The 20,887-nt window shown below is 37.1% G+C and overlaps 2 protein-coding genes across 10 annotated transcripts in view; one reads left to right on the top strand and one right to left on the bottom strand.

The window, feature by feature from the left end:
- Nucleotides 1-20,887, bottom strand: part of caskb (calcium/calmodulin-dependent serine protein kinase b) — a 57,053-nt gene that overhangs the window by 13,480 nt on the left and 22,686 nt on the right. For 4 of the 7 annotated variants that reach the window (XM_058402978.1, XM_058402981.1, XM_058402977.1 and 1 more), the window contains exons 3-16: nt 20,579-20,684; nt 20,410-20,487; nt 20,238-20,310; nt 12,595-12,697; nt 12,257-12,432; nt 11,248-11,370; nt 10,347-10,430; nt 9,551-9,650; nt 8,389-8,406; nt 7,751-7,872; nt 4,777-4,935; nt 3,320-3,508; nt 339-417; nt 102-187 (exon numbers count right to left, since the gene is read on the bottom strand). In XM_058402978.1, coding sequence (XP_058258961.1) covers nt 102-187; nt 339-417; nt 3,320-3,508; nt 4,777-4,935; nt 7,751-7,872; nt 8,389-8,406; nt 9,551-9,650; nt 10,347-10,430; nt 11,248-11,370; nt 12,257-12,432; nt 12,595-12,697; nt 20,238-20,310; nt 20,410-20,487; nt 20,579-20,684 — 1,496 coding nt within the window. The remainder of the gene's footprint in view (nt 1-101; nt 188-338; nt 418-3,319; nt 3,509-4,776; nt 4,936-7,750; nt 7,873-8,388; nt 8,407-9,550; nt 9,651-10,346; nt 10,431-11,247; nt 11,371-12,256; nt 12,433-12,594; nt 12,698-20,237; nt 20,311-20,409; nt 20,488-20,578; nt 20,685-20,887) is intronic. The other 3 variants (XM_058402984.1, XM_058402982.1, XM_058402979.1) reach the window with 1 other exon arrangement.
- On the top strand, nt 14,162-20,840 carry LOC131361625 (probable G-protein coupled receptor 34). 3 transcript variants are annotated; one of them, XM_058402986.1, is made up of 2 exons: nt 14,162-14,358; nt 16,838-20,840. In XM_058402986.1, exon 2 carries the CDS (start codon nt 16,887-16,889, stop codon nt 17,973-17,975), a length of 1,089 nt encoding a protein of 362 aa, XP_058258969.1. In that variant the 5' UTR covers nt 14,162-14,358; nt 16,838-16,886; the 3' UTR covers nt 17,976-20,840. The 3 variants fall into 3 exon arrangements, with proteins under 3 accessions (XP_058258969.1, XP_058258968.1, XP_058258970.1); XM_058402985.1 differs by having other exon boundaries at nt 14,163-14,354; XM_058402987.1 differs by lacking the exon at nt 14,162-14,358 and adding an exon at nt 14,694-14,775.

Genomic DNA, 20,887 nt, shown 5'->3' with positions numbered 1-20,887 from the left:
TCTTCTTAAACACTACAGTATCTCAAAACAACGGTTGAGTGTTCATACCAATTCTTAAACAAAGGTAAGCAATTTACTCAAATGTAAACTTTTTCACATACCAGCATTTTTTGAAGCTGCTCCACTGTTTGATTGGCCACACTGATGCCATTAATCTCACGAATTTCGTCGCCCACATGCAGTGTTCCTGGAATTGACACAAGCAATAAATATAAATCCAGCAATCCTATGGTGTGTGCACCCTGAAAAATCCATCATCATAAAGCAGTCACTATAAACAAAACAAGCCCTCACATAGTAACCTCAATTATGTGGAACAATAATGACATGAGCATTACCTTGCCTGTGGATCATTCCTCCATGCATAATACGAGCTACAATGCAGTGGTTCAGATCGTTCATTTTTAGAGTGATGCCCTGTAAAATAAATAAATAAATAAATAAATAAATAAATAAATAAGGGTTGTCAAAACCCTTTCATTTTACATAATCAGTCATTAAACAAATCATCTGTTTTTTTAACGATTTATAAAATATTAGGGCAAAAATAAAGTCACACATTATAATGAGGTCTGTTGTGCATTAGCATGCTTATTCCACAGTGGTTTGCTACTCATTACAGTCTTTGTTAATAAATGATACACTGCACATTTTAAACGTTGAAATTTGGCATTAAGGTTGTGAAACATCCAAGAGACAAGTTTCTGTTCTCACCAGCATCATAGGTGCAATAAAGTCATTTTTCACCAACCACGCTCATGCTCACACATCCAGACATGCATGCATTTGCACGCACACATGTTTTTCACTTTGAGAGGATCTTCTAATGACAATGAACTGTAGCTGATTAATGTCATACTCACATCACCCCTTACTGCCATCTTACCTCATTTGTCCCTTGCATTTTACCAATCAAAGCTACCTTGCTATTTGTACTTTTCATTAAACACTAACCACATTTCACTGATTTTGTGTTTGTACTCTGTATATTGACAAATTTAAATCTAATTTAATCTAAAACGTAGACTTATATAACTTAGATTTTAAACTTAATTGATTATACTATTAATTAAAATAATTAATATACTTCATGCAGAGATCATATCATGTTGTTTCCTGGATTCCATGAACATTACATTGTGCTCAATCTTTGCTTATCGTGTCACGAGCATTGATGCTGGGTCAACATGCTCTTCAAGAAAGCCTGTGATTGAAACTATAATATGCAACAACAGCAACAGCAAAACTAAACCACAGACAATATTTATTGTACCTCAGTAACCAAAAATAAAAACATACACACACTCCAGTTTGTGAATATAGAAATAGCCGAGAGCACTTACTACCTGAGAGTCCTTCCATAAATGTTAAATAAATGTCTCCTAAAAAGTTGTTTTTTGTTTAACGAGGTAAAACCTGAGTTGTTTAACAAAGTAAAACCTATAATCACTGATGTGGTGATGTTTTTGCTAGGAGACAATTATAATTTATGGAAGGATTCATATTTTGTACTAATGCTTTGTGAAGTTGATCAACCCCAGCTTTCAGGAAAGAGGAGATTGCACTTTCTGGTTTCTCTCTAAAATGACAAGCTGCATTTTTTTTTGAGGCAGAGGCAGAGGCAGAGAGAGAGAGAGAGAGAGGCAGAGAGAGAGAGAGAGAGAGAGAGAGAGAGAGAAAGAGAGAGAAACTCAGTAACTCAGACAAGCACACTATACATATGTGGTGAGCAAAAAATCATCTTGGAAATGCACATGTCGAACCGTGAGGTTGATGGGCTACAGCAGAAGAAGAATTGAACTACTTCATGTTCCATTTCTGTCAGCCTAGAACAGAAGGCTGAGGCTGATGTGGGCACAGGCTCACTAAATCTGGACAGCTAAAGACTGGAAAACATAGCCTGGTCTGATGAATCTCAATTTCTGCTGAGGCAGAAATCAGATGGAAGAGTTGGAATCCATGGGCCCAACCTACCTATACTGTACAGGCTAGTAGAGGTGGTGCAATGGAAGTGGAGAATGTTTTCAGGGCTTATGTTGGACACATTAATATCAATCAAACATTGCTTAATTGCCAAAGCCTATTTGAGTATTAGTGCTGACCATATGCACCCCTTCATAGCCACAGTTTAACCATCATCTAATGGATATATCCAGGATGATAATGCACCAAGTCACAAAGCAAAAGCTGCTCAAATTGGCTTAAGGTACATGACAATGTGTTTAGTGTTCTTCAGGATCTGAATACAATAGAAACATCTTTGAGATCTAGCAGAATGGGAGATTTGCAGCATGAAAGTGCACCTGAGAGTCTGAAGGATTTGTGTAATGTAATCATGTCAACATTAACCCGGAATCTCCGAGGAATACTTCCAAACTTTTGTGAAATCCACACTCATGAGGCTGTTTTGACAGCAAAGGGAGGCCCTACCCAGTATTAGTGTTTCTAATAAAGTGCTTGTGGAGTGTAAGCAATAGCAAAATAACTTGTCTCTCAAATGTTCCACAACATTAAAACATAGTACAAATCTCTAAAATGTGTAAAAACTTCATACCTAAAATCTTTATTATTTCTGGCAAATCAGAACACCACACTCCAAACCATGCTTTCAAATAAAACACTTCAGGGGTGCACTCAACTTGCACATTGTGCAAAATCAAACCCTATCCCCCGCCACACCAAAGAGCATTCATTTCATTTAACAGCATGGTTTGTCATGTCTTGTAACCTGTAACGGAACTGGTTAGAAAAATTTGATCAGTTATGTGGGTCAGAGAGACTAGAGACCATGTGAATTAAAAAATGTTTGCATTTATGTTAAACCAGCATACTCTTTAGGGCATGTCAGTTCTCGAAGTTACAATTATTATCTATCCTTATTTTAGGGTGAACAATGTGGTGATACATTATCATATTTGTTCAGGAAACAAATAGAATTCGGTTTGTGTGACTCTTATTATAAACACACCTGTCTTGTATGGTGTGATTTCCATTTGATAAACTGGTCAAAGTATGTATACACACCAACTTCGAGAACTGACTGGTCACTTGCTGCCTAATATATCAAACCATTTTACATGTTCCACTGTGACAAGAAAATCATGTCACCTATCAGTGGTTTTAATGTTATGGCTGACTGTGTATTTCAATGAAAGGTAACCTAGTATGAAGTCAGTTTGTCAAAACAATTAGTTGAAATTAGTTGATTGCTGAAACTTTTATACTCAAATACTTCATACATAAACTGTCAAATATTTTACATTAAATTTTAACATACAGGAAGTTAATCTTATCAGAATATCAAGTTAACACTAAATACCATAGGTTCATCGGTGTTCTTCTGGAACTGCACCAGTCGAACCCGGGTGACATTCTCAAGGTCCATGTCTCCATTGACACTCTCAGGCGAATCTCCATTCAGGTAAGGTGAGGTTGGAGGAGGGGTGACCCTTAGTGCCTCGTCACTGTACACTTCATGAGCCACAACATCATGTGTTTGCAGTAGTGCCTGTCAACAACAACAACAACATCACTCAGTGAGCTACTCCCCATGAGTTGAGGCATATGGAATCATTCTACACATTTTAGGGACAGGAATTTTATACATCATGCAGTGTAAAGGCTCTTTCACAAACGAAACACATGTAACCACATGTATAAGCCCTCTGGTGAATTTTCCAGGAACAGCAACAGCTGGCTTGCATTCATACTTCATACTTTTTTTAACATAGCTAAAAATATGGGCATTTGATCTTCATTTTAACAATATTGAAAGATTCAAGTAATATATCTAAATATAACTAAATATAACTAAACAAATAAAACCAACAATTGTTTTTGAATGATCTGTAAAACGTAATTTAAAAAAATCCAAATTCTTGTGTATTATGTACTTAAAATAGATAAAATGACCTGCAGGTGTAACACATCAGGTGCAAACTATTAGAACATTGTTACAGAGCATTTTGAAGGAGGCTTGCCTTATTTAAACCTCAGACATTTAGCTTGGTATCATCATGGTGAGAAGACTGTTGATGCTTATGAGTCTGGTAAGGGATATAAAAAGATCTCAAAAGAATTTGTAATCAGCCATTCCAGAAAATCATTTACAAGTGGAGAACATTTGAAACAACTGCCAACATAGCCAGGTCAGGCCATCCAGCAAATTCACCCCAACAGCAGACCGGAAGATGATTAAAGACGTCTCCAAAAACCCTAAAAGAACTGAATATTCAATGTGGTGTCACAATTTTTTCACATGACTGTATATATATATATATATATATATATATATATATATATATATATATATATATATATATATATATATATATATATATATACAGTCAGAGTTCCCATGCTGACCCGTGTGCCCCACTGACAGTGCCTGGAATGGGCATATTAGCACTAGAACTGAACCATGCAGCAACTGAGGAAGGTACCTATCCAATATTAGGCAGATGGTTTTAATGTTATGGCTGATTGGTGTACGAACAAATAATGATTGCAATAATGCAAATAATGATTGCAGATTGGATATTCTTCATTAGGTACTATATCAGCATTGCCTCTTTTAGTTCCACCTGCTATCTGTACACATTTCCTTAAAAGTTATCCCTCCCTGTCCTTCATCTTGTCTCATTCCACTCTCTATCTGAATGCTCTACACTGCCATGGTAACACTACTGCTCTAATAAGATGGCTTAGCAGACTGCATGACTGCAAGCTGACTTGAACATTGCATGCAGTTTGCCCTTTTGCCCCTCTGTAACTCACCATAAAGTGAGGCTGTGTGAGAATCCGCTTCAACTCTTTAGCATCCATGTTCTCTGGGTAACAGGAGATTGTCTCCAACACCTCTTTGGCTCTCTGAACAGCATCGCTGGGTGGATTTCTGATCTGTGGTGAAGACCTTGTGTTGATCTTGTCATAAAGCTGGAACAGACAAATGATATCATTTTACACCAACAAAACTGTTCATCTATGATTACTTACTGCAGAATTATGTCTATTTATACTTTCAAATACAGTTTCAGTAAAGCTATAGATTTTTCATTTTTAAAAATGGAATACTTCAAAAGATTTTTTCGTATAGCATTCTGTAAAAATCTTAGGTACCCTAACTGTTTATACAGCTTCAGACTTGTGTTTGTGTTTTGCATTAATGACTTTAAAAAATACGCTTTTCAAAACTGCAAAGTCAATTAACAACAACAAATAACAATTACACTCAATCCTGCAAAGAGCTCAAAAGCCTGGATGCAGTCTACCACCTTTCAAAAGATTGAAATAAATGTAATTCATTATATAAAAGCAAGTTAATTTTTTACTTTTTAATAAAATTACCCTTTGCGATTAGAAATGCATCAGTTCTCACTGTTATTACAGTTTTATCTTTATAATACAGTAGTTCTTAAAATGGCATTTTTAAAAATCTAACCTTGAGGTTTATGATTTTTTTTTTGTTACAGCTGTGGAAATTATAAATCAGAATAACACACTAGGGTGCACTTCATACATCCATCTAATCTGGTTGTATAGGAGAAGATGTCATCAGGTAGTGCACAACCTTCATCAAGTGATTTGATGCTTAACCATAACACGCTCCAGCTGGTGGCCCAGCAATGGTGGCCAAATCACTGCCCTTCCTCTCCTGGCTTCCAGCTCATCTCTTCCTTTCTATGCCAGCACCAAGATGAGACTCTTTCATCTGGCCTCAGGATAGTGGATAGTACTAATTCTGAGATCTGGGAGCTTTTCGCCCCTATTCTCATATCCCAACCTAGCTGCATTTCAGGTTTCAGGCCTCATTCCTCCCTTGACAAAGAGGAAAGAGTGGAATGTTTTGCCTTGGTGTTTCTTCTGCATTTCCTTCTCCAAGAGATCTGATCTGATCACTTATAAGACAGATAAGACATTTGCATGGTGCCACATGTACCTTCTTTGTGTCAGTTCTGTCTCGTAACTGGACAGGATGTGCACCATAATTCCTCTCCCACCACACAGCTTGCACAGCGAGTCCTCAAGTGCAGATTTACTGAGATTGGAAGGGTGTCAGAGATCATCCTCAACATAAATTATATTTTGAATGGCCCCATATTCCTTGTCCAGGCTCCTTGAGGCCCCAGCTCAACAGCCCTGGAACTTCTTCCTTTCTCTTCCAAACTCCACAGTCTGCCTGGACCATGGTGGTGGTAGTTAAAAAGGGTTTCATCATACCATTTACCTTGGTACTTGATGGTATTTTCCTTAATTGCTAGAATTAATTACTCTTGAACCAGAAGCTTGTGCCTATTGGTCATTCTCCCCTTTCTGATCACCAGACTCTTTTACTCTTTTTGGTGAATGGAGCTACAGGTGTTGGCTAGGTCAAATCAGACAACTGTAAAGTTGCTTTGTGGTAATCTTTGTGGATAAGTTGCTAGATGAGGGCACCAATATATTCAAAGCAAAGGAAAGCCTGGGATTCTGCCCTCATGAGTAGAAATGTCTACATAATCACATTCAGTCATGTCCTGTGACCAAGAAAAAGGATCTTTCCTTCTATATTTAGAAAGGAGATGGTCCTAAAGTGGCTTATATGTAAGAAGTCTAATTATTTAGAACAAAGCAACCATCTGCTCTTCTCTGGCTGGTTGGTATGGCATCTTTATTCTAAATACTCAGGATAAGCTTCCACAACCTTCACAGCAATTTAGGCCACTTTTTGTATACTTTACAGGGTATATTGAGTTGCTCACTCTGGCTGGTGGTTAGTTCCCTGATTCATTCTTACTTCTTAGCTTCAGCTATTTTAAACCTCCTATTCAGGATCTTGCACTCCTTCCTCAGCCATTGGATTTCAATTTCTCTTCTGCTTTTTTATTTCTTCTGACTGACTTTCAATTTCTGGAATAGTTCAGTAGAAAGTCAGGATAGGTTTTCAGGGGTGGCTTTGGTCTTATTCTGCATAAAAAAGGAGTCTCTGGAAATGCACTGCGTCTGCTTCTCTTTTCTGCTACATTTAATCCATGCCTTTTGTATCTTCAACCCCTTTCTTCCCAACACTTGGCTTCCAACACCTCCCCACTTAAGGTTATTTGCTTTAGCCACCCATTACTATATATTACAAAGTTACTGTATTACTAATGTTTTTTTAGTTCTAGCAATGGAAAATTTAAAAATAAAATACTCTTAGCCCTAACAAATATACAAATTCTTATTGTAGATATTTAAGTGGAAACGTCTGTGTGAAGGGGGTGTAGTTTACTGAGAGGGAATTATGAGAAAACTATTTTCTATATGACTCACAAGACCACTTCCTCTTTGTCTGTCTCGGCTTCAGTTAGCATGAAGCATTTTTTAGACTCAGGTACTGAGTGTGTGGTTGAAATGAAAAGAAAGCCCTACTCTTCAAGCAAAAAAATGCAATGGTTAATGCTCTGAGATAGTAATCAGAAGGTTGCAACTGACAAAGCATCACTGTTGCATTCTTGATTAAGACCAAGTTTTAATGGCTTTGATTATTTATATTCTTTCACAATATTGTAAATCAATTTGGATCAAAAATGTAAGCCAAATTAATAAATGTACTGCATTTCATTTTCCAAAGTTCGAAAAAGAAACAAGGAGTGATCAGAAAAGAAACAGATTTCCTGAATGGGTTTCATGCACACTACTAGCAGAAGATTTTAGAAAGTGCACAATGATAAGAGTGCAAGTGAGATGTAATGAGTGTAAGATGTGTATTGTGTTTATGTAAGGTCCTTACATCCAACAGTGTGTGTAAGTGCTGGTCCTGGAAAACACTATGTAGGAAATCCAGATCTTTCTCACTGCAGTCCGTCAGGGCATGGATCTCTTCTAGACTATCCAGAACCTGAGAAACGGCTCCTACAAATCCGCACACACACACAGACATATGCATACACATACACATTAAGAAAGAACACAAAAAAATGTACAATGACAACTTAAACTTCAAAGTGGCTGCATCAAACTTAATCACAAAAAATAACACACGAGAGGGTAAATGAAACAGGCAAAAGGTGAGAATGTCACAAACAAATGCATTCAGTGTTTGCTTATTTTTTTTAACAATCCCACATGCAGGCTCATGTTATGTAGAATGGAGTCTTCAGACATGGAATATTATATTAGCATGAAAATGAAATAGGCTCAAAACACATGGAACACTCAGGTTTTAAGGCAAGAACATTCATTAGTAATGACATTACAGAGTCATGTATGTGTTAATCACACATACAGTTAAATGCTGAGTCTCAGCCTAGAGATTGCTCAGATGGGATAATAGCAGGGATAAGCATTGAGGTCAAAAACTGTATTACAGTGAAAGAGCAACACATAAGACTGGGGCAGTGATGACATCAGAATCCATGGGATACCTACTTTCTGCAGCAAGCAATCCTACAGGGAGGGCAGCATTAGAACAAATGAGTTTGGAAATAAGAGAGGAGAGAGAATATCATACCAGAAACACACACCCATTTAAAAATAGAAATGAGATAGCGATCAAAGGGTGAACACCCAAGAAAGTGACAGATAAAAAAATATAATTGCACAAGACTCAAGACTCAAGACACAAGACTGATATTGTGTATATATATATATATATATATATAATGCTGACAAACAGCCTGAATGTTACATGGGATGATAGCCATATGATGCTAATGCTTAATATTAAATAAACTAATTAAATAAAATATAATGTTAAACGATAAATGCTTAATATTAAATAAACACATGGCAAAGATTCATCTGGTGTGTCAAGAACCTGTACTTTTTGGCTGCAGGGCCCTTTTCAGGAGACATTATTTGATTAGCATTTAACGGACCAGTTCTTTTTATTGAAATATTTAAATAATTAGATTTGTTAAATTATGATTTTTATTATTCACCAAGACAAATGGATGCATCCAAATCAGCTCAGCTTTTCTTGCCATTCTTTCCAAATAGGATTTGAATTGTTACAGTTTTTATTCCACAGGTATTTCCAGGGAACCATGCAATCACTTTCCATATGCATTTATAAACCCTTAACGCATGTTTTAACTAAATGACTAAATTATTTAGTAAGTTTAGTATCAGCTCAGGAACAGTCAAGGGGCAGCACCTATCCAACTTCCCCTGTGTGTCTGTCTCTCAGGACAACAGCAAAATACAAAAGATGGCTTTTGAGACAGGGAAGTGGAAACAATTTCACAATATGCAGCATGCTTGTTCCTCACCATATGGCTTTTGTCACTGGTTACTATAAAAATAAAAGATTGACTGCAGGCAAAATTAAGTGTTTTTTGTTTCCTAGAACTTGAAAAGTGAATACTTTTGCCACAGATTATGACATATTTTAATGCTCTAGAATTTAAGAGCCAATACGTCTAAACTAAACGTTATATGTGACTCTCAGAACTGCTTATATGTGGGTAAAAAAACATCAAAAACATGATGCTATCCTAAAGTATGACTAAAGAACATTTATGCTAATTGTGTGTAATTAAAAAAAAAAGGAAAGGATTTTAGGGTAACAGAGGTGTGATCAGTAGCCTACCTGAGGAGGTGGGGTCCTCTGTAAAATCGTGAAGCTCTTCCGGGGGGTCACCATAGAAAGAGTTGAATTTATGGCTGGATACAGCAGCCAGCACTGCACCCTATCAAAGAAAATTAAAGAATTTTAATCTGACCTGACAATTTGACACAATGCAAAATAATGCCTTTGTCAAAGTGTAATCTGGCATAAAAACATGCATTAAAGTATCTTCAATTCAAATGAACTGAAGCCCAAAATCCTAGGGACTGACACTTCCCCTACAAAAAATAGGCAAACAACTCCACATCAAAACACATCTATTCACCTTTACACAGACCTGAAAATCAAGAACATGCTTACCAAGCTTGTTCAAACCAACGGTTTGATCTGACTGTAGTTGTTTTTGATATATGTCAATTGTCTGATAAGACCACAAAGTAGAGCTGCTGTCTCTCTGAAAAGAACTTTATACCTACTGACCTAAAACTCAGCAGCATTCTATTAGCACACCCAGATACTTTCCTTTCCTTTCAAGCCTACAGTTTTTAGCTGTTTCATTAATAACACGGGTTGACTGGTAAAGTTTGCAAATCAATATATTAGTCATTAGAGAGAAAATCTCTTTTCTTTTCTTTTTTATTACATTCATACATCTTTAAACATCTATTTATTCACATTTTCCCCATTTTCATAATCTATTACCTACTGGATGTTCACATAAATTAATGTAAAAGTGATATACAATCTGTTAAATAAATGGTAAACAGGTATCCTAGGTTAAAATAATAATAATAATAATATTCAGGGAATACTGAACCTTCAGCTTTCTCCTGGCATTGAACTTCCTCAGCTGTTCAACAGTCTCAGGCAGGTGGATCTTGTAGGCGTAACGATCCCTCTCCTTCAGAACAGTAAGAAATACAAACACTTGCTCAGAACCTACTAGACAAAACCACAATCAACATATGAAACCCAAAATACACCTTTATTAGTAAGATATAATGTGATTTAAGTGTGCAAGCATTTTGAAAACATCGACAGAAAATGTTGGTCACGCTTTATGTGCATCTCCAGTCTACCATAGACAATTCCCTTCTAGACTGTCAGAACCCAACCTCACTCAGGTTTCGTAGCTATTACCCTGACTTCCTATAAACAGACTGATAGATACAACTTTACTGTCATTGCAAAGTATAAGTACATAGCAACGAAATGCTGTTTAGCATCTACCAGAAGTGCAAATATGAGAAATTGTGCACAAGTGCAAAGAGATATGTACATCAGTGAATAAGGCTATGTCAGTATGTGCATAGAGAAGTATGTGCAAGTTGTATTTGCAAACTTGTCTTGTGTTTTCCTTAATTAGTTTCCTTTTATGAACTGATAAACGTCTTTTTTTGTTGTGATTGTGGGTAATGTGTCTGCGAAAATTCTGTCATCCAGATATGATTATCCAGAATGTCGATCTAACTAAAAAAGAAGTCAAATTGACATGACTTAACTTCCAATGAGTAGCTAGCTGCAACAGCGTTATTCTGGTTAGATTCTTGGATTGTATTTTTGCTTGGTTCCAAAAAAAATAAAAAAAAAATAAAAAGGAAGCCTGCACCCACATCCACCTTCCTGGGTTTGCAAATGACATTCATACTTTTTCTCTAGATTCAAGGTTTGCTTTTTATTGTCTCACTTCATACCTACAATACATATCTATACTTTACTTTTAGCCAAGGGTGGTTGAGGGCTTCATAGACAGTAATCCTCTCAGCAGGATCCAGCATCAGCATGCGCCGTACCAAGTCTTTTGCACTCTCGGAGATATGGCTCCACTGCCGAGGGTTCATCTGATGTAAACATGCAGACACACTTCAGTTAGTGTTTATAAATTCCATTTGTTCAGCTTATTATAACATATTCAGCAACTATAAATGCTTACAGCCCTAAAATTCACAGCAAAACAATATCAGTTAGACATGGTCTTTGATAAAGGACACACGATATCTGTAATACACCTTTTATACTAACTACATTTGTAATATTTTACAAGTAAATTCAAAAGAGAATTCTTGCTTTAATATACAGTAGAGGATAAATATGGCTACATAATTCAGGTGATAACCATTTGTAATATGTAGCATTTGCCTATAATTACTACATGTGGAATCTGTTTTTTTTTTCAGGATTTTTAGGATACCTTCAGAAAAGGTGATAACAAGCTGCAGTGGTATGAGATGATGTGTCATGACCCAGCCTTAATTATTAGAGATTATCAAACAGACACCATTGTCATTCATGACACAGCCTAAAGCTGTTTTCAGATGAAAGAGGACATGTCAAGTCATGTCTGAATTGGCATGCATACATGGAGATAGTGACGGAAAAACACTGGGGACAGGAGCCGTTAATTTTGCGATTGTTTTTGACTTACGAACAACAAATAACTGATATAGACAGATAATCTAACAGGCATTTACTGGTATAGACAGATAATCTACAAGGTAAAAAGTCACAGCCACCAAACCACTGCCTTCTAAGACCTAAGCTCAAAAGACAGTATATAATCTATAGAATAGAATAGAATTCAATGAATTTTGTTTCATTAAATTAACAAAAGTTTTACGGCATGTTCAGCAGGTTTTACTTTTGAGAAAATCTCAAAAAAATCCAGAAGGTCTAACTTGCTCTAGTTAGGACAATTATGCTTGTTGAATTCTGCAAATAGAACACTACCTTGTATTTGCCTTTAATAATGCCCTCGAACAGGCGCTCCTTAGTGCCATAGAATGGAAGGCAGCCACTGAGCAGGATGAAGAGGATAACACCGCAGCCCCACACATCCACAGGCTTCCCATATGGTTCCCTCTTAACAACTTCAGGGGCCATGAAGTGAGGCGTCCCTACCCGTCCTTCCAACAAAGAAAAAGACAGAAACAAAAAACTAGTTATTTTTAATAATAATAATAATTAGGAAAATAACTGGAAGGTGGGAAAGTCCTAAATGACGATTTGTTTTTATCTACTATCTACAAATAGTATGTTACCACACATGCACCCATACACATACATACCTCCAGCCACCAAGCCAGACTCGCCCAGCTGAATGGCTACCCCAAAACCACCCAGTTTGACAGGAGCAGAGTTCTCTTTAGATGCCAGGAGCACACAGTGAGGCTTAAAGAATAAAGCAGCAGTTTAGAAGGGCATCAAATATGAAGAGTGACATGAGCAGTGACAAAATTGTTAAGCTAGGAGCAAAATAAATGCAATTGACTAAAACAGTTGCCCTTAAATGCATCAGCAATCTGAGCAAAATAATAAGGCATGGGAATATAGAAGCAAGCACAGTTAAGCTACATTCTCCTGTGCCATTCTCATTTTTCTCCTTGAAACACTTTTCATAGACGACAGACAATAAGGGTGAAAGAGGTATTTGTCCAACAGTATGAGCACCACTGTTCAAACAAAAACAGGTAAACAGGAAAACAGGTACGTTCCAGTGACCAGAACAACATCATATTTGTCCAAAGACAAATATTTAGACATTGAGAAAGCGATTGTTATTTTGGCTGTCTAGTACTGTATACTGGAATTGAGATATGAGTGTACACTTTAAGCTTTAAGGGTATTTACATTGAAATTGGGTGAATGGTGTAGGGATTTCAGGACTGGTGATTGACCTGGCCAGTGCAGAACACAGCACATCTTGGCTTAAAGGTACCGAGTTGCTTTCAAAGTATCATTCAAGTCATTTGAAGGGTTTGGCTGAATCCGAGATAGCGCTTTACACTTCAGAATTATCCTCCAATTTCCAGTGGCAGCCATACACACTGACACCATAAGGTTGAGAGGCTTTGCTTAAGATCTTGAGCAGTTCCTATCCTTTTCCTATTCCCATTATTCAGATAGAACTTAGTCTGTGTCTCACTTGTACATACAATGGATTTTTACATGTGCTTTCGGGAAACTCTAATCTGGTCTAATCTGGTCTGTTTGTACTGAAAGAAAAAAGTTTTCTTCTAAAAGGGTAAGAAATCTTCTAACAGCCACCAGGGTTGTTTTCCTGGGTCTTGTAGGCATTTTGATATTCCTCTGCTCACCAGTGCATTCTTTCAATAATAACAAAAAAAAACTAGTTGATTTCGTCACACCTAATGCTTTTTTGCTACCTCTGTGGTGGGTTTGTTTTGATTTCAGCCTAATGATGGCTTACAGCACTGGCAGTGACAGCACTTTGGACTTCATATTGAGAATTAACAGTATCAGAAATAATGCCTTTTATTATGAAGTAACATTACATAACTGGCCATGGAGAATCTAAACAGCCCTTTAGCTTAGGGGCCAGCTTTCAATGTCACTAAGGTTAACAAATACCAAATAAATATTAAAAAACATTACAATACACTTTTTATAAGTAAAATAATATTTTGTTGTATTTATTTCAAACCTTTTGTTTATATTTTTTTCAATGTTACCTTTATTTCACTAGATAAACCTATTCACAAATCTATATTTACTTCTCACAGTAAACGAGCTAACTCATTTCTGTTTTGTGGTTATTTCTTCCTTTGCAAAGCCACAAAATGAGAACAGGCCAACATGCAAGGCGTTTGCAGTCAAAGAAGAGGAAGAAAGGTCAACAGAAAGGCAGAAGACTCTGAGATGTGTTTCAGACAGCATTGATCACAGCATCAAGAAGGGGGCTAAAGAAATGAATAATTACGAAGTAAAACTGGGGTTGGAAAAAGATTGAAGACTTTTATGTGACTTTTTATGTGAACAAGGAGTACAACACTTCACGGAGAGAAAGTGATGTGCACTGTAAATGGTGGTAGGTAATTGTTTTCATGCATTATATTTTCACTTTAGAAATAATAATGTGAAAGACTGTAAGACCTATCCATACTGTATAATAATTCTATAGCAGTATGTTCATTTTATTACATACTGCTTTTTCAGAAACACTGGTAGATTGTGGATCCGTTCACCTCAGTTTTTACGATATCACTTCTACTGGGTTTTGAATGTGACCATCACTTCATTATTTTCCTTCCTTTTATCCTCTGTAATGTGATGTGTTTTGGATCATTAGCTTGCTGGATGAAGCGTCTGTGTTTCAGCTCCAGCTTCAGCTCACAGATACCTTAAATAAACCCATGAAGCACTTTCCCCCCCCAGTCTTTATCAGTCATTGAACACACCACATCTGGGGTGAGAGATGTCTACAGTTCTGTGAATGCTTTTTGAAAAAGGTATCTTTGGAAAGATTTACTATGGTCCTGTTTTGAAGATTTGAAGATTGGGATTGCATGTGAGAGCTCTTATAAATTAAAACCGTACTATGTGCTTGCTGAATTGCTGTGACTCTTATTGTAAGGGTTAAAATAAGGTTGAATTAGTCTGAATGTAATGTGGATTTTATTTAGTTGTGTCTGTCTAATGTTTTGTGTTGATTCTGATGGTAAAGATCAAAATAAGTGAGCATGTCTTTTCTATCAGTTGACTCTGGTTTAATAGGTTCAGTTTAATTAGGGGCAATTCAGTCTTCATTCAGGGCTGGCTGACGTAGCGTTGCTCATCATTATAGTCAGAATGGATAAAAATGTGTTATTTGTTTACTCATGTTCCCTAATATTTCATTAGGTTGAACCCTTACTGAAAATATTAAATGTGTGAAAATTTCAAGTGAAGGCTTCACAGATCTATTTAACGAGACTTTTTAAGACCATGAAATGGCAAGTCTTTTTTTTCTGATAAATGATTTTAAGACATTAAGCCACTGAGATGGTCAAAGCATATAAATTTTTGTTGATCTATGGTTAAAAGCAAAAATTTACATACACCAAAGATTACAGCATTCAAACTCCATTTTTGAATGACAGCTCCAGAAATTTCATGTAACTATATATTTCATTTCAAATAAACTGTTGAGACTGCAAAGTGCAACTATCCAGTGTAAAGAGATTCCTGCTTTAAAAGCAACCACAGTGATTATTTTCCAAAGTGTTTGCACATTATAACATAATATTACAAGTAACCCATACACATAGACATACAAGTTACAAATTTTAAAAATATCTCTATTAGAACTTGAGATATGATCGTATGAAATTCGGAAATTTCATCAAAATTTCTGGATATTTTTCGGCGATTTTTAAAGATTTCCTTTCAAATAAATTCTTATTTTTGGAGATACAAACATGAAATTTGGTAGCCTGCTCTTTCCATTTCTGCTGTTATTTTTAATGTAGGACTGCATTTAATTCAGACATACCTATCTAATTGATGCTGAATGAAATACCCATTGTATTATTATTTATTTAATAATACAAAATATGTATTGCTGGAACTCAAATGTTTGTGTTTATGCAATCTAAATTATACAAACGTAAAACATGAGTGAAAATTACCTATACTGGGCTCACAGTGGCACACTTTACCTTTAGCCATTATTATGTGTAAATGCACCCATGGAGCACTTTATTAGGAACACCTGTACACCTACACCTGATGTAGGTGGTGTAACTGGTGTGGGGATGGTTTCTACTTTAAATGTAATACAATTTAATACCATTTTTGGCCAACCAATCAATCATCGCTTGAATGGCATAACCAATTTGCTGACCATGTGGATCCGTTCATGGCCACAATTTACCTATCCTTTCCCGTGCAGCATAATAATGCCATAAATGTCATAAAGCAAAAGATGTCTCAAACTGACTTCATGAACATGAACAATGAATTCAGTGTTCTTCATTGGCCTTCCTAGTCACCAGATCTGAATTCAATAGAATATGTTTGAGAAAAGTCTGCAGGTACTGCATGATGCTGTATGATGATCTCAACATAAACCAAAAGAAATGTTTCCAACATCATGAGGAATTCATGCCATGAAGAATTGAGGCTGTTTTGAGAGCAAAGTGAGGCCTTACCCAGTATATTTTACTTACAAAGTGCTCTGTGAGTGTACATCTGTGAGTGTTGCAAGTGAGTACTTGAATCGCAAGAATGTTTACATTTACAGTTATGGTATTTGAAAGGCACCCTAAATCAGAGAGACTTTTATCTTAACCATACATTTGCAACCTTATTATACATATGCAACCTTCCGACCAGTACTCCAACACCTTAACCACATATGTCATATGACCATAACGTATCATCATATTGTGCCATGATTCTCTGACAAGTCTTTTTTAATGTCATGTATAGACTATTTTTCTGCCAGTCTGTGTGTAAGTCTTCTAGCTTTTCTATATTAAGACAAACATTGCCATTTAAACTGAAAACCTCTTTTTCCCCCCCTTTCTACAGGGCACAATTTAAAGTTGCCTGAATAAACACACACCACTGTACCAAGAAGATGACAACTGCACTGACAAACACCATTATTAACCGAACAGACATGCTGTCAAACAACTCTTTCATCCATCACACAGCCTCAGAACTCAATCATTCCTGCTCTTTGGAAGAAGATGCCCAGCGTGTGCTGTTTGCTGTGCTCTATTCTCTCATCTTCCTATTTGGATTGGCAGGGAATGTGCTGGCTCTCTGGGTCTTCATTTTCCTCCACTCACGCCACAACTCGGTCCGCATCTTCCTCATCAACGTGGCTCTGGCTGACCTAGTGCTTGTAGCCTGCCTGCCATTCCGCATCCTATACCACACAATGGGCAACTATTGGCCCTTAGGGCCCAGGATGTGCAAAGTTGTTGGCAACCTCTTCTATATGAACATGTATGTAAGCATCACCTTGCTTGGTCTTATCAGCCTGGACCGCTATGTCAAGATACAAGGTTTGCCAAAAACATGGGCATCCTGCTGCCACCGCTGGCTAAAGGGAAGCAGATGGAGTGTGGTGGCATGCAGTATATTGTGGATTGCTTCACTTCTAGCTGTGGTGCCTATGATTGCACTGGCTGAGGGCAACGAGGAGCAGGGGAAGTGCTTCCAGTATAAGTCTCGAAGACAGGCACGCGGAAAGGCGTACTTTAACATATTTATGGTGGCCATTTTCTGGTTGGTGTTCTTGCTTCTGGTGGTCTCATATGGGCAGATTGCCCGGCGTCTATTGCAAGTATCCCATGACAAGCCAGACCTGCCTAATGCAGGCCACTACTCCCGTGCTGCTAAAAAGTCATTTGTGGTACTTTTCTTGTTCACCGTCTGCTTCGTGCCTTACCATGCCTTCAGGGGAGTTTATGTGCATTCTCAACTTACTGAGACCCCCTGTGAGATGCGCCGTCATATAGACCGTGCCAATGAGTTTATGTTGCTCCTCTCAGCGCTCAACAGCTGCCTGGACCCTCTGATGTACTTTGTGTTATCAGCTTCAGTGCGTAAGGCCACACTAAGTGCTATTTCCCGTCTGTTCTGTATGTTCAATCACTCCACCATCAACACCTCTACCACAGAGTTCCAGCGGGCATCTGGGTCCCAAGTCCCAAGCTAAACACCACAGAAATGTAACTGTAAAGTATGTGGAGACCTGACCACCACACCCACTTGTGTTTGTTGGGCATTTCATTCCAAATTGGCCATTAATATGGAGTTGGTCTAACATTTAAAGACATAACAGTCTTTCCACTAGATTTTGTAATGTAGCTATAAGTGTTGGGGAAGAAAGCACTGTGCAGCCTGTGTTCCAAGTCATCCCAAGTGTGTTGAGTGAGGTTGAAGTGAGGGCTCTTTTAGGCCACTCAAATTCTACCACATCAACCACTTTGTGCACATTGGTAACTTTCATGCTGGAACAGATTTGCGACAACAGTGTGTGACCCGCATATTGGTGTGATGATCAGATGTCCACATATATTCACACATGTATCTATATGTGTATGAACTCTGAGGGTATGAACTCTAAATGAGAATACAGAAGCCTTTACACGAAAGACTCTTCAGACTATAACAGATGGATCATGGAAAGATTCAGTGCTCAGTCAATCTCAAAGCGTGAAGATCCTCACAAAGCTAAAGGACTGTATATGTGGATTATACCAGCACTTCCTCTGGACATTTCAAAAGTCCATCATTATAAGAGAAAGGTAGCCGTGCATTCTTTCTGCTAAAATCTGATAATATGGTCAAAAATGTGCCAAAATGTATTATTAGTATAGGACACTCGATCCATTTTGAAAAATATCATTGATCAAAGCTGTAAACTAAAAAAAAAAAAAAAATCACAGCTACACAAAAACTCCCTTAAATAACCACATGGCTGTAAAACCATGGACAAATGGTTAAGTGGCCTCAGACTTACAAACTGCAAAACTCAGTGATGTATAGTGATGATAATGGGTGAAAATTGACAAAACCAAACTGAGTAAAATCAATAGTTTACGAATAGCTAATTTTATAGGTGGAATGTTAGAATACTATTTGTGATCATTGGAACTCAGTGTTAAACAATGTGTGAGGACTCTTTAAAGCAATTATTTTCCTGATGAGAAATAACTGCACTGCAAATTTGTTAAATGAATCACAAGAACAAAGATGCAGATGCACACAAATTCTAGCACACACAGAGCACATGATGTCTCAAAGTCAAAAAAATTGTAAAGCCAGAAGAGGGATGTGGTCAGTGTTGCAAGAATGATTTGTCAGCACTTATTCAAGGAACTAAACAATCGGTGAGAACACATGTGGTTAAGAGCCCCCTTCAAGTATACCGATTTTATACTGTGACTCATTTCAGGTAAGGCAGAGAGTGGTAATGTTTCTCATCCCCTCACTGTTGACAGCTCTGTGGTTTTGAGTACTAGGCAGTAACATTGGCTTGTATGTGAAATAAAATACAAAGTAGAATTAAAAATAAATATCAGCCCTCATAGAATCCAATCACAAACATGACCCCTAACGCAATCTTCTCACCACATTTACGTATATGTCATTGCCATCTGTTTCAGACCTTCTAGTCATTGTGTTTGCTCCACTGCAAGACAGCAATTAATATATAAACAGCACTGTTGAATTCTTGATTCTGTCTGGTCAGATTAATTAATATTCCATACACAGCTTTGTGTGTATTCCATGTGCTTTATGTGTATTCCATATTCAGCAGTGCTGGCTGCAACATAAAGGTTTATACTGTTCTAAGACTCCTTCAAAGAAATGATTGTTTCTACAGTAACAGCTCATTTACAAGGACTTGTACAGCAGACAGCCCATGTAATCCAAGCCTAATAAACAATGGATTTACCAAGGTGTCATTTAATTCAGAAAACTGGATATTGCTAATATGGTGAAGGTTTCCATAAGCATATCTTTTTATACTATTTATGGATGGAGTGTCAGTGTTTTTAAAGAGGACTGTAAAATTACAAGCTGTGATCATTTTTGTCTTAATAACTTCAAGGAAAACAAGAAGTCCCCTGAAGGATAACTAGAAGCAACTTATTTCGTACACATTCCACATCATTAGATATCTGTAACTGTAAATGTAATAAAAAGGTTTAACTTCTAGGAAATTGCTACACTTCATGTTGAGCCACATCAGTTGAACCATTCATTCATTAATTATTTTTACTATAAGAGTTTGCCCCATTATGTTTTATACTTTAGTTATGGCGGTTTTGGTCTGGCAAATTAATCTCTATATTGAAACTGAAAATTTAATAATAAAACAATGGTCACTACAGCAACAAACGCATATACAAAGGCTGACTGCATACACTGACTGCGTATCTAACAGATTAATATAGGAGAACAGTCTTACCTTGACATCTCGATGAATAACATTGTTGTCATGGCAGTAGCGCAGTGCTTCTAATATCTGACGCATGTAGTGGCTGAGGGCAGCGAGAAAGATAAAATGATGCAGAGTTTTAAACTACATATGCTTGCTACTCAGAAATATCCAAGGAAAAAATAAGAATATGGCTAAATACCTGGCCACAGCCTCACTATAGACAAAACCTGCATCTGCCCTCTTCACAATCTCAAAACAAAGATCTGCGCCATCCATACTATACAAGCAGAGGAGAAAGAATGTGTTAGGGAAAATAAAACACTTTTATTTACACTCATCATGACAGACAGACCGACTAACTGACTTACAACTCGAAAACCATGTAGAGCATTCCATCTGAGCTGTAGGTTTCCAGGAGTTCTACAATGTGAGGATGCTTCAGCATGTGACAGATACTAGCTTCTCGCTTCAGATCTACAAAGGAAGAAAAAAAAAGATAGGACACACATCAGATACTATCTTAAGTGAAATCAATTTAATAGTAATGAAGCCTATAGATCACAAATTTCACACCTTCTGTATGATTAAAACTGTTTATTTATCAATAACCAATAAAACAACCTTTACATGTGTGAGTGTGTTGTGATGAGTGGGATCCTCAGTGTACACACACAGCA

Source organism: Hemibagrus wyckioides, linkage group LG11 (genome assembly GCF_019097595.1).
Source record: "Hemibagrus wyckioides isolate EC202008001 linkage group LG11, SWU_Hwy_1.0, whole genome shotgun sequence".
NCBI classification, from domain to species: domain Eukaryota; kingdom Metazoa; phylum Chordata; class Actinopteri; order Siluriformes; family Bagridae; genus Hemibagrus; species Hemibagrus wyckioides.
Note: the sequence above shows the minus strand (reverse complement) of the source record. Positions and strands in the feature narration are given on the sequence as shown.

Bases quoted from the DNA above. Each gene is read 5' to 3' on its own strand.
- LOC131361625 (XM_058402986.1), top strand. From the start codon at position 16,887: ATGACAACTGCACTGACAAACACCATTATTAACCGAACAGACATGCTG.